The 13,557-nt window shown below is 45.1% G+C and overlaps 1 protein-coding gene across 2 annotated transcripts in view; it reads right to left on the reverse strand.

Annotated features, from left to right (window-relative positions):
• Positions 1-456: 456 nt before the first annotated feature.
• Positions 457-13,557, reverse strand: part of LOC134928524 (CTD small phosphatase-like protein) — a 126,084-nt gene continuing 112,983 nt past the window's right edge. For both annotated transcript variants that reach the window (XM_063924380.1, XM_063924379.1), the window contains 5 exons: positions 10,044-10,145; positions 8,828-8,884; positions 5,512-5,604; positions 3,923-4,108; positions 457-2,367 (listed from right to left, as the gene is read on the reverse strand). In XM_063924380.1, coding sequence (XP_063780450.1) covers positions 2,242-2,367; positions 3,923-4,108; positions 5,512-5,604; positions 8,828-8,884; positions 10,044-10,145 — 564 coding nt within the window. In that variant the 3' untranslated portion in view covers positions 457-2,241. The remainder of the gene's footprint in view (positions 2,368-3,922; positions 4,109-5,511; positions 5,605-8,827; positions 8,885-10,043; positions 10,146-13,557) is intronic.

Genomic DNA, 13,557 nt, shown 5'->3' on the forward strand with positions numbered 1-13,557 from the left:
AATGAGCGCTAAACAATGGCCACTACACTGAAACCTTGTCTGTACGCTTCCATTCACCTACATGGTTTGATGACTCTGCATCAACAGTGTTTTACAGGGATCGGCGGACACTTGACTATGTGAATGAGGCCCAATTACTCACAATCATAAACTTATTTTAAATAAACAAAAGGGTGGTTACATATCTTTAAAAAAAGGAAACAAGTAAACAGATTACATCACATGTGAAACGGAACTCCTCTATTTCCTGCCTCTTCAGTGAAAGCTGAATCAATAGGAAACAAATACCAAAGGGGGGTAGGGGTTCCAAGATTACGGAACCGGCAGGCTGTCGTCGTGTTCGCCGCTTTCAATTTAGCATCCGTAATCTCGGAGCCAGTTACATAAACACCCAACCCACCCCCAAATCTCTCATTTTATTTACAGAAAGAAAAGGTGTTACAGAAACGACAAGCATTTTTCTTTTCTGGTTTAAAATTATGTACGCACCATCAGGTTTTATTACAAACATCATGATACTGATTACACGACTTTTTACTGATAAAACGCTGCAAACCGAGAACAGTACTGTGGCGGAAAATAGCTAGAAAAACAAAAACGATAAACTTCACAAAACGTAACTTGGAAAATAATGATCTAGTGGGATAACGAAAACAAAAATTAACAAAATCAAGTAACTTCCCCCAAAACCATTACGTGATGGACCTTATGCACAATAAGATTAAGCCAGTGGGAAGCGAACCTAGGGCTCTCCGCGTGCCGTGCGGAGCAAGACTCGCCGAGACCCTTCGGGGCTACAACTGGAGAACCACAGATCACCAACCGTTGGCTTAACGTTATGTCCATGGCAAAAATGAAACCCATGTGATTTTTTTAAAAATTCCAAAACCTGCGTTAAACACCGATGAGTCCTGTCTGACGGTTTAGCAGTGACAACTTTGCGGACGGGTAGATGTGTATTCCTGAGATACAAAATACACACTGTGTAGAAGTCGTAGTACAAAAGTCTGCAGTACAGAGGATGATGGTGGTTGGGGAGGGGGGGCACGGCTACTGAGATACTCTGTGTACTGCCCGAGTTTGCAGCAAGCACTCGGAGCCTAGGCACAGTGGCGAAGAACAGTTTCGACAGCCGGTGGTTGGAGACTGTACAATAGCAGCAGTTAAATAAAACCTTTTACAACACAAAAGCATCCAGCTTATTTCCAAATTGAAGAAAAAAAAAAAAAAATCAAATCTGTAGTGATCAATAAATAGATTTCCCCAACGTTTCCAAGACCACTTCCTGACATAATGGCAACTGAAGGTTCCGCTGACCCTTCCCTCTCTAAATAAGAAATTTTAACTGAAAACTGGGAGCTGTGAATAAAAAAACAAAAAAAAAAAACAAAACACCCCAAACAAATGTATATTACAGTCTAGACGCTGGAAAAAGAAATATACACAAAACTGATTAAAAATATACAACCGACATGTCCAAACTGTAGCGTAAATGAGAACGCAACTAAAAAGGAGCGGCTGGGGTTTAACGGCCTGGAACTGCGGATATGAAAAGTGGGAAATGTGGATTAGGTGGCGTTGCAGCATGCAAAGTCCATGATTAGTAGCAAGTGTACTTTAGAAAGTTTTCTTCGCTTCTGTTAAACGGTAAAAAGACAGCAGGTATGTAAATTGTATTTGAGTAGAAAATGTTTTTGTTTGTTTTTTTCCTCTTAAAATCAAAGACTTGGAAGGCACTTCATTCTGTAAGGGGAACCGCCTCAGGCAGGTCAACTGCTGGAAGCAAAGGGGGCAATTTCTGCATAGTGTGGGGCGAGTGGGGTATAGAGGGGGAGCCGAAAGACGTTGCCAGCAATATCAAGCGTGTCTTTACATCCTTAGTATATAGGATTCATTTGGTGTGTTATTTTCCTTTATAAAAGCCTGAAAAGTTCTTATGAATCTTATGAAAATTAGTGAAAAGCTCTCTTTAAAAATACTTTTGTTTACTTTATTTCTTTGTCCATTGTTCGTTAACCCATCAGATGCTGAAAAATTGACCTCAGATATTCCGCTTGATCTCTATAAGCAGAGATATGGGGCTCAGATGCCGGGGATAAAAAACAGCATTACCATTTGGGCAAAAGAAGAGTCTTCTGCGAAGCTTGATCTTTCCTGTTTCGTATCAACTGTGGAAAAAGCCAAATGCGCGGGTAGATGCTGCAAAGTCCAGCTGTCCCACCGGAGGGCGCACTTTCAGGGCTACCTGTTACAGAGCTTCTGGAGCATATTGTAAACGTTCTCCTCTTTGCTCAGTCCTTCGAAGAAGGGAATCAGGTCGAGCAATTCCGTATCGGACATGTCGTCGAACCAAGACTGCACTGGGACCTGCGAAGAGACACATCGATCAGGAAAAGCAGAACTCAAATAAAAAAATTAATGAATTATACTTTTACGTTTTAACGGATAGGAACAATACATTCCAATTATTACACAATGGATGATACATTAAAGACATCATTCTTATTAACTGCTCCCCCCACCTAGTGTAACCAGGAGCAGAGCCATATAAGGGAGTGATATCCTGCCTCTGTGTGCGCTAAGTAGAACCGTGCTGCTTAGTAGCCATGTGGAGAGTGGGAAAATGACAGAACGGCTCAGGCCGGTGTCATTAATATTTGGAGAGTGGGAATATAACAGAACGGCTTTGGCCGGTGTCATTAATATTTGGAGAGTGGGAATATAACAGAACGGCTTTGGCCGGTGTCATTAATATTTGGAGAGTGGGAATATGACAGAACGGCTTTGGCCGGTGTCATTAATATTTGGAGAGTGGGAATATGACAGAACGGCTTTGGCCGGTGTCATTAATATTTGGAAAGTGGGAATATGACAGAACGGCTCAGGCCGGTGTCATTAATATTTGGAAAGTGGGAATAGGACAGAACGGCTTTGGTCGGTGTCATTAATATTTGGAAAGTGGGAATATAACAGAACGGCTCAGGCCGGTGTCATTAATATTTGGAAAGTGGGAATATGACAGAACGGCTCAGGCCGGTGTCATTAATATTTGGAGAGTGGGAATATGACAGAACGGCTCTGGGCGGTGTCATTAATATTTGGAGAGTGGGAATATGACAGAACGGCTCAGGCCGGTGTCATTAATATTTGGAAAGTGGGAATATGACAGAACGGCTTTGGCCGGTGTCATTTATATTTGGAGAATGGGAATATCACAGAGTCATTAATATTTGGAGAGTGGGAATATCACAGAACGGCTTTGGCCGGTGTCATTAATATTTGGAGAGTGGGAATATGACAGAACGGCTTTGGCCGGTGTCATTAATATTTGGAAAGTGGGAATATAACAGAACGGCTTTGGCCGGTGTCATTAATATTTGGAGAGTGGGAATATGACAGAACGGCTTTGGCCGGTGTCATTAATATTTGGAGAGTGGGAATATGACAGAACGGCTAAGGCCGGTGTCATTAATATTTGGAAAGTGGGAATATGACAGAACGGCTTTGGCCGGTGTCATTTATATTTGGATTCGGCTGACTGAGATGTCCTCTCAGATACAGCAGGGTTTGTCCTTGATATGTGTTTCTGGAGCTGCGTTTTGTTTCAAAGGTAAATTGAGGAAACCACTGGGGAAATTAGCGGATTGTTATCCACAAACACAGCAGTGATAGGAGGACAGATGAAGAAGCTGATTGCAGCTTTATCACTGGCCGTGTACAGAACACATAACTACACAGATCAACTGATTTCTGTGCCACAAAACTACCCTGGGTTCTTTACTTTCAATGTAACAACCTTTGTGGTGTGATCTCTTTAATCCGAAAATGCACATTCCTGGGAAATCAGGCACACCTGCCCGGCACAGCCCACCCCCACGCCCGGGCTAATTCACCCCCCCTCCCCTTGCAGGAACACACTCACCGCATTCTCTGGGTGGAAGATATAAGATGCCGGCGAGTTGTCCACTATAATGATTTTACTCAGCTCCCTTCCTAGACGACTCAGATCTTTCACATAATTTCCTCTATGGAACACACAAGATTCTCGGAAGAGCCGCGTCTGGAATACGCCCCAACGATCCAGCAAGTCGGCCACTGGGTCGGCATACTTAAAACAGAAGTTTGATAAGAGGTTTATAGAAAACACAGCTGTGGCTGGAAGGAGAAAGTGGACATTAGCTGAAGTTGATAAAAACAATTATAACACTGCTGGTCCGACACTAGCTCAGCATCGCCGGACACAGTTTAGTGTTCACAGCTGGTGACTGAGGAAGCTCTTAGGCTTTCTAGTGGATGCAGGAGGTAATGTAACAGCAATAAGTGATCAGTCTGATGTATATAAAGTGCGGGTTTATATAAGTGGAGCTGTTGCCCATAGCAACCACTCAGATTCTAGCTGATATCTTCTAGAACAGTGGTTCTCAAACTCGGTCCTCAGGACCCCACACAGTGCATGTTTTGCAGCTTACCCAGCCAGTGCACAGTACTCACTGACACATTTTTAAAGATCCACAGGTGGAGCTAATTATTTCACTTGTGATCTGTGAGGAGACCTGCAAAACATGCACTGTGTGGGGTCCTGAGGACCGAGTTTGAGAACCTGTGTTCTAGAAGGTGCTAGATAAATAAGTAGAATCGGATTGGTTGCTATGGACAATCTCCACTTCTATAAACCCGCACTTTAGTAAATATACCCCATAGAGAGGGCATGATGGCAACTAGATGGTGACAGAAATTTACTCCGCCCCATATTTCGGGCTATACCAATATACACAGAAATACAGCCCATCAGTCCAATAGGAACTAGTCCCACCACTGAGGCACTTAGGGCCTCCTGCCTCTATGAGGTCATTAATTCCTAGCGAATGTATAGGCCAGACGTCATGGACATTTGTTCAGTTCTCAAAATGGCTGCCTCCGCTAATTTTTCCTTAGCCTAATTTCACATACCACAGTTAGAGACCTATATCCCAGGTGCCCTTGTACTGCCGCATGGGTACAATGCGACAAGACCTTTCTGCAATGTTCAGCTAATCAAAGCAACTAATAAACTAACGACGGTATAACTTCAAACAGTCCTATGGACATCTCTTTAACATGCGACCAGTCTACCGCCAGCAACCGACAGTTCCCGGCTCACTTCACTCCTCTTCCCGCTGCAACTCTGGTACAGTAAATAGTGACCCACGTGCGCGGCAGGAAGAGGCGAGCAGCGGGGGTGGTGTGCCGCTATTCACCATGGTAACTTGTAGTATCTACATACAGGCTTCATAAGCTGTGTATGGAGGCTACATAATGAGCAAAGCCCATATGTTGAGTTGCCGTCACCATGGAACACTTACCCCACATACTAGCAGAAAGCACAAAGACACACTGGTAGACAAAGAAGCAAGGAAGAAAAGGGAGAAACCGTAAGACAATTTCTGGAAAACAAGTCACACCCTCAAAAACAAGACAGGGAAAAACAAATAAATGTAGATTACGCGTGCCTACGTCTGACCGGGCACTCACCTTCGCCAAGCTGGCTGTGAACAGGACGCACTCGAACAGTTCTCCCATCTTCTGGAGGAACTCGTCTACATGTGGTCTCTTTAATACGTACACCTGAAAAAGACGATCAGTGAGTCGTAGCACTAATGTCTCTATCATAATGTAGTAAATGTCGCTGCAGTTATAACACCGGCTATATAATGTCCCCGTCACTATTAGTAGCCTCACATGTACTGTGCATTAGAAAGGCACCCTCTTTAGAACGCCAGGTTATGATGGCGGCATAAAGAGAGGGTACAGTAACTATAATAGCACAGCTGCTGATTACAGGACACCTCTGGCTGTAAATGCTCACAAACCAATAGACCAGAGATTAAGGTGGTGGGATAAGGATCACGTTGCTCCCCCTAGTGCCCATTGTAGGTTACACCTTCTGGCTGAGATAGATGCCATATTGGTCACCCCCACAAAGACTCTCCAGTCCCTGGGCACACAGGACAGTCACAAGCCTGGGGAAAATCCCGAATTCACTACTGGGGGGCTGGGCGGGGTGTGACATTTAAAGCTACTATGGAGGAGGATGAAAAGCAACTAAAAGGTATTCCGCATTCAGGGCAGCTGTCAATATCCCCATCCCGTCCAGTCCTCTAGTGGTATACGGGAATTCTGTTCCCATGGAAGGTGATCACCCAGTCGCTGGGGTGGCCACAGAGAAGTGACCACCGCCCAGATAGCAAACGCGCTGGAGGTACAGAATTCAAACGTTAGGAAAAGTAATTGTGTTTTTTTTTTTTTTGGTACACTTATATGGGTATCAATTGGGTACATGAGTAACTGTCTAAGTATTAAGTTATGTCTTCTCCCCTCCTGCTTCTAGAAAGCAGGAGGTGAGATGAGGCTGAGGTAAAGGAGGCTGATGATGAAGAGCCAAGTAGGAGCAATTAGAGATGTAGCAGGTGGGAGAAGAAGTGGGAAGGTAAGGCAGGGTCCGTCACAGTGGGTGGGGAGTGAAGACCACCAGGAAATAAGAAAGGAGGAAGCACGCTTAGTGATAGCAGAGACGGCGGCGTTGGGTCTCAGGTTAGGTGAGATGTTGCAACCAAGAGGAGCACGGCCAGATGGAGCACACGCGAGCATAGCTTGTTGTTTCTGTGCAACCCTTAACAAGTGATAGAAGTATCACAGATCCGGACACAGTGTTCCTGTCATTCTGCTGTAGTACGCAGTACACGGCTGCTTCCCAATGCAAGTAATCGGGGATAGGCCAGGCAGAGTGGGAACAGCCTATCCTGGATTACTTGAACTGGGCTGTAGCCCATTCCAGATAAAGACCCCGGGTTCACTTCTGCTTTCCAAGGGAACAAGAACAAAACACAGAAACAATTGACATTTACGTGATCTGTATAATCATTAAAGTGCACACTGCGTTACAGCTTCATACAATATGACTGAATATTCAGTATTGTACCTCTACAACCAGTCACTGTTACTAATAGCGATCCAACAAAGCAAATCCATCCATTCCCATTTTATATATACAGCACACATTATTTAGTCACTCTCTTTGGGCGAGTTTCAATTAAATAACGGGGGGGAATGGAGAGGTCCACAGGACGCTGCTGGATTGGCCACGAGGGGTTAGACCAGTAATCATGGATAAATGACAACCGGATCTTGTCACCTCATTCGGCACCTTACACAGACATTTCATGTAACGTGGTCTAAACAGATCCCAGCTAGAGGCATCCGAATTCCAGCAAATACTCTGATGAGAAATCGGAGCGAGCGTCTCCTGATCACAGCGGCAGCGAAAAATCACTCACGTTTTATTCCAAAGTGGAAACTTGTTTAAACTTTTCCAAAGCTTGGTTAGAAATGGTTTATTAACCCCCAGTCAGGTGCAGCTGGCCTGACAGGCATCACAAAGCTGTTCTCACTCCCCTCTCCGCCCCGGGGGGGAAGGGGGCGCAGGGGCCTGTCCCTCCTAGTGCCATACTATCTCTAGGTGCTGTTGGAAACCCCCCTGGTTAGTTTTCCCGCCGCCTGCGTGGAGTGCAGTAGTGACCCTCCTGGCCTCTCAGGCACACTGCGCCCAAACTCCTCCCACTTTTGAAGATTTGTTTTTCCTTTTATTTTCATCTATTAATTGTTTATTTTATGAATGAAAATGACAAAGGTTGTGGATATTTTGCGGCAATATGTAGGTTTGTCCAGGGCGGCCTCTCAGGCACACTGCCCCCAAACTTATACTCATGTTTTCTCTTTTGTGCTTCAGATTTTCTGCTGAAATGGCCTGTAAAACCTACGATTTCTCTCTTTGTACGTCCTAAAGAAGGTCACTGATCACTTTAAGAGCATTAGAGTTGAGTTAATTAGGTGCTAATGATGATTTTCTAACAGGAGCCTGTCAGGTGCACTCCGCCTGAACCCAGAGGTGCGCCTGATGGAGGGTTAAGGTTAGTTTGGAAACAAATATGTTGGAAATTCCACAAACCCTTCCCTACTACTCAAATCTGCAATTGTCTATTAAGCATAAGAAGATAAAACATCTGTGAAATAGGGCTCATACACACTGGGACTTTTGTTTGTGCTTTACAATCTCCAAGGACAGGATGCACTGCGCACAGTGACTTAGGATTGTGTCTATGGTCACCCGTAGGCCTCCAATTCACATTACAGTGTACATTAATATGTTCACCCCCAGTGATTATTACATTTCATAGTACTTAGAATGTGCTGCAGCTTTCCTCATTCACCATTATATAATTCCGCTAATAATCAGCATGGACAAACGGGCCACCGAATGAAAGCAAGTGAACCCAACGTTGCTGAATCTGAGAGCAAACTACTAAGAGAAGCAGACAGACCAAATGCTGATGTACCCGCCACATGCCCACACTGCGTACCCGCCACATGCCCACACTGCGTACCCGCCGCATGCCCACACTGCGTACCCGCCGCATGCCCACACTGCGTACCCACCGCATGCCCACACTGCGTACCCGCCGCATGCCCACACTGCGTGCCCGCCACATGCCCACACTGCGTACCCGCCGCATGCCCACACTGCGTACCCGCCGCATGCCCACACTGCGTACCCGCCGCATGCCCACATGACATCATTCACTCAGAGCCTTTCACCTACTTTCACAGTAAAAAAAGACAATTGCCAATTAATGCAGCTCAAACCATAGGTGCCGTATTTCACCATGAAGGTTACAGAACACGTAATCATTTCTAAATCTCATTAGTGAGTGGAGAATATAAACACTAACTACGGTACAAAACCCCCTTTAATGCATACTACACTGAACAAAAGGCAGTTTTATTCACCTACCTGGTGTATTGTTCCATCTATTTCCACCGGGACAATAAAATCGGCATTGTTAATTGGCTAGAGGGAAAAATAAAATATTAACATTAAAATATGTCCGATGCATTCTTCCATCAGTGAGATGGTGGCACTTACAGGGCACAAACAACGGTCGTTAAAATACCATGACCAGACACATAGAAAGACTATGAAATAAAGGTCCGAGACACCCCATATGTTCAGAGATTAGAGCGTCTGGGGACAGTGTATGCTCCAAGTCTCCACACATACAGCGGCGACTTTGGCCTGTTAGTTTGGTCATTTTGAATTTTGATAAATTAGGACAAGCCCATGCTCTAAAACAATTGCCCATTTTCACAGGCAGATAATGGAGTTAGTGGACGTGCCATTATTCTGTGGGCATAACCCAAACCACTGGATTGGTGCAATTTGTTTGAATGGATTTGGTTGTCCAGATGTCATTTACAGACTGACACATGTAGGTAAGTGAGATTAGCCGAAACTATCCCCAAAGCCATTCTTTCAAAGATGGATGGTACATTTGGCAAGAGTCAGACCACCTGGCTACACAGGTGCATTCTTCAAAACTGGCTACACAGGTGCGAGTAGCAGTAGAGGGCAGGGTTAGGACAACCTGCAGCCAATCAGAGCGTTAGAATGTTAATAGCAGAAAAGAGTCTTCAGTGCACCTGATGTTTCTATTTGTTGGTAAGCGTAAAGTGGGCGGGGCTTGGTAAGCACACACAGTAGGTCAGAGGTGCAATGCCACAATCATACTGCACCAATCTATGGAGAGGGGTTTGGAGGTATGGGTCCAACTTTGGGTAGGCCCTCTAGACAATTAGGGGGAGATGTAGCAAACAGTGAAAAGAGTGAAATTTCCAACAGCAACCAATCAATACTGAGGTAGCATTTATCAAGTATGAAATTATAGGGAGAGGTTGGTTGCTCTTAGTAACTTCTTCACTGCTTTATACATCTCATATTTATACCTCAGTAATGAACAAATGATAAAAATGTCTTTATGTGGTTCCCAGGCAATGTTTCAACCCACAGGGAGGAAAGATAACCTGGGCTTATTGCAGTAAAGGCATTTATAAATGTCACATAATAAGCACTATAGTATGAAACAATTACAAAGAGAAAATGAAAAAAAAGACAAAAAGGCTTCACGCTGTATGGGGATGGAAGCGCAATACCCATGGGGCAGAAAGGGTACCTTAAATGAACTGTGCACTAAGGTCTCATCCAGGTCTATGACCACACATTTCTTCTCATAGTCGCACGCTTTCAGCTCTGGAAGGAGGTATTTTGTAGGTGGCTGTTAGGAAAGAAAGGACAACAGAAGTACAACATTATACGATCTCTGTAATTGTACAAAAGGCCGATTGGTTGATGATAAAACGAGGGCAAAGTGGTTTTCTCCCCAATGACCAGGAAGCTAATTAAAAATGGTAACACTTCTGGTTCTCATCCTTGAATACAGATTTCAGCATATACAATCCCAGTTATTTCAAGTATTTTCTTCAACTTAGTCATGGACTAGGAGATAGGACATGTAAGATTGGGTTATTTGCCTTTTAAATGTTCCCATGTGATCCAAATCTAAAAGAATGTCACTTACTGCCCCCTTTAGTGACTTGTGCCTCGGTAAAGTCACTAATCCCTTGTGAATAGGCAGAATATACGTGCATGGGCTACAAATGGCCGCAAGCACCATGCATAGGGGAGACTTCTACACTTTTTTGACCCAAGGTGACCTTCAGTGTGACGCGGTCGGTCGGACAAAAGGATATAATTAAGGTGATCACCACTGCTGAGCAGGATGGCTGGGAGATACATAACAGCCAGGTTAATAATATATGGTTGGGTTACTGTTCAACAAGCTGGAATTAAATACCTAGCACATCAACTCAACCAAAGCTATTCAGACACAGGAGACATTTATTTTCTTACTATGGTAATGGTCCCATGTATTATCACAATGGGACCATTACCTTATGCAGTACCACAAAATGCATGTCTACCTTTAAGCCGGGTACACACTAAGCGAAGTGTGTACGCAGCCGCCAGCATGACTAAAACAATGATATACTGGCCGTGCCGTACACACTGAATGATATATCGTGCAATATATTGTTCATGGCCGCATTCCCCTGCTTCTGGTTGTTGCCAGGATCGTCCCATGCAGCAGATCACCGGAGCCTGCAATTGCTGGTACACACCAGTTAGCTGCTCATCAATGTGGCCGGGGAGAGGGGGAAGGGGGGGGGGGGGGGGGGGGGCAGGGGGAGATCGTTGTTCGCATATAGGGTAGCTACACACCTGTGTGGCTGCGGAGAGCTGGTTGGCCTGGGGGTACCCCTTAGTTGTGTGGCCGTGGGGGTGGGGAGAGGCTGCTCAGTAAAGTGACCTGGTGGGGGGGGGGGCGGGGGGTTCAGTTATACCTTTCGGGGGGACGGTGGTTTGGCTACTACACTTTCATCCTGGCTCCTAGTTTTTAGAGAAATTTGTCAAGCCCTGCACTAGACGATCTGCCCGATACGTTGGCCCGATCCACCTGAACAGACGACATTTTGCCTAGTGTGTACCCAGCTTTAGCGCAAGTACATAATGCCACTCTGCAACATCTACAGCCATCAGGATGTTATAGGAGGAGATTTATCAAGTCTTGGAGAGCAATAAGCTGGAGAGAGAGATAAAGTACCAACCATTCAGCTTCCAACTGTCAGTTATTCTGGCACAGCCTGCAGGGATGACAGTTACAGGAGCTGATTGGCTGGTAAATCATTGCTCCCAAATGCCGGGTACACACTAGGACGATATCGGGCCGATTTGTCGCATTGGAACGATAAATCATCTACATCTTCTTCTGTATGCCCTCAATTGCGCGTTCCCATGGACGACATATGAGATTGGCCGTGCTGCGCGGTCATACGATATCGTGTGCGCCAATGCATATTAATGAAGAATGGAACGAGAGATCGTTCCGTTGTGCATTAAATCGCGTCATGTGTACCAAACATCTGTGAAGATCCGGGGAGAAGAAAAATTGCTATGACTGCCGGTCATTCTAATCTAAGACTTAGATTTGATAAATCTCCCCATAGTGTGGTAAGAGTAACAGACTGGTGAGTACTAAGAGTCACATGGGCGCCGCACACCGGAACTTACTTATATGGAAATACTCATTTTAATAATTTCAACTGCTATTAATGAGCACTTAAAGTGCTGCGTTTGACTGTCGCCCATAATATAATGTATCCGATATGGGCACTGTATACACTATTGCTTAAATTCTGCCGATAACACGTAAAACCCTGTTATAACCCTTACGCTGCTTGCTGTGTGTAACATGCATCTTCAGATGGGAAATGGTGTGAAAGCGCAGTGAAACGCGTAACGCACCTGTTGCACGTGCAGACACAAGGCAGGCTGTAGACCCCTTTCTAGCACAAACTACAAGGCTACATATTGGGGGTCATTCTGAGTTGATCGCTAGCTGCATTTGTTCGCAGTGCAGCGATCAAGCTAAAAACGGCAGTGCGGCGCAATGCGTACGAGCACAACGAACGATGTAGTGTTATACAGGGTCTAGCGATGCATTTCAGTCGTACTGCTTGCCGCAGAGTGATTAACAGGAAGTGGGCGTTTCTGGGTGGCAACTGACAGTTTTCAGGGAGTGTGCGGGAAAAACGCAGGCGTGCCAGGAAAACGCAGGCGTGGCTGGGCAAACGCTGGGCGTGTTTGTGGCGTCAAATCCGGAACTGAATAGTCTGAAGTGATCGCAAGCGCTAAGTATTGAGCTACTCTGAAACGACACAATTTGTAGCCGCTCTGCAATCCTTTCGTTCGCACTTCTGCTAAGCTAAGATACACTCCCAGAGGGCGGCGGCATAGCGTTTGCACAGCTGCTAAAAACTGCTAGCGAACGATGAACTCGGAATGACCCCCATAATACATAACTGTGTGTATTATCCCTGGGAGCGGACAGATTGCTAGCACGGCTTTATGAGGATTTTCCCCTTTGCGGAAACACATCACCTTTCTGTACTGTGTCCGGATCCCAACTACTGGTTAGGAGTATTAAGTCTTGATCTTAAGGGATAGATCGTTAACCTACATAATTATTTAACTAGGATTTTTTTTTTTTTTACACCCCAGTCAAAAGGTGATTGTAAGTCAGAAATTATTTTACAAGCGTTAGGAGCTATCAGCAAAACGTAAGAGCCACCAACGTGTTTATCAAAATAAATAGATGGAACCAAAAAAAAGAAATAGGAGGGAAAAAACCAAAACACACTTGTGGCATAACGCACAAATATAATGCACCAATGTTAGGGCTGGATTTGGCGAAAGACTTACCACAGTAGCCAGGATGTACCCACTAATCCGCATGAGTCGTCTCACAGCTTCTGTGCCCCCATACACTACCCAGCACGTGCCTGCAGTAGCCGCATCTTTCCCTACCTTGCCCGATGTGCCAGCAGCAGTTGCCTGTTCGGCGTGGTTGCCTAAAGCACCAGCCATTGGCGGCTGCTGCCACTTCTAGACAAGCAATATCGTTTTGGACGGGGGGACTAAGGAGTCTATTCATGAAGGTGCCCATGGCAACCAATCAGAATTGAAGTAACATTTATAAGTTGCATACTATAAAATTATACAGAGCAGCTGATTGGTTGACACGGTAACTTCTCCACAGGCTCACTACTCCATTCTTATCTCTGCTTCAC

Source organism: Pseudophryne corroboree, chromosome 5, assembly GCF_028390025.1.
Source record: "Pseudophryne corroboree isolate aPseCor3 chromosome 5, aPseCor3.hap2, whole genome shotgun sequence".
In the NCBI taxonomy this organism is placed as follows: Eukaryota; Metazoa; Chordata; class Amphibia; order Anura; family Myobatrachidae; genus Pseudophryne; species Pseudophryne corroboree.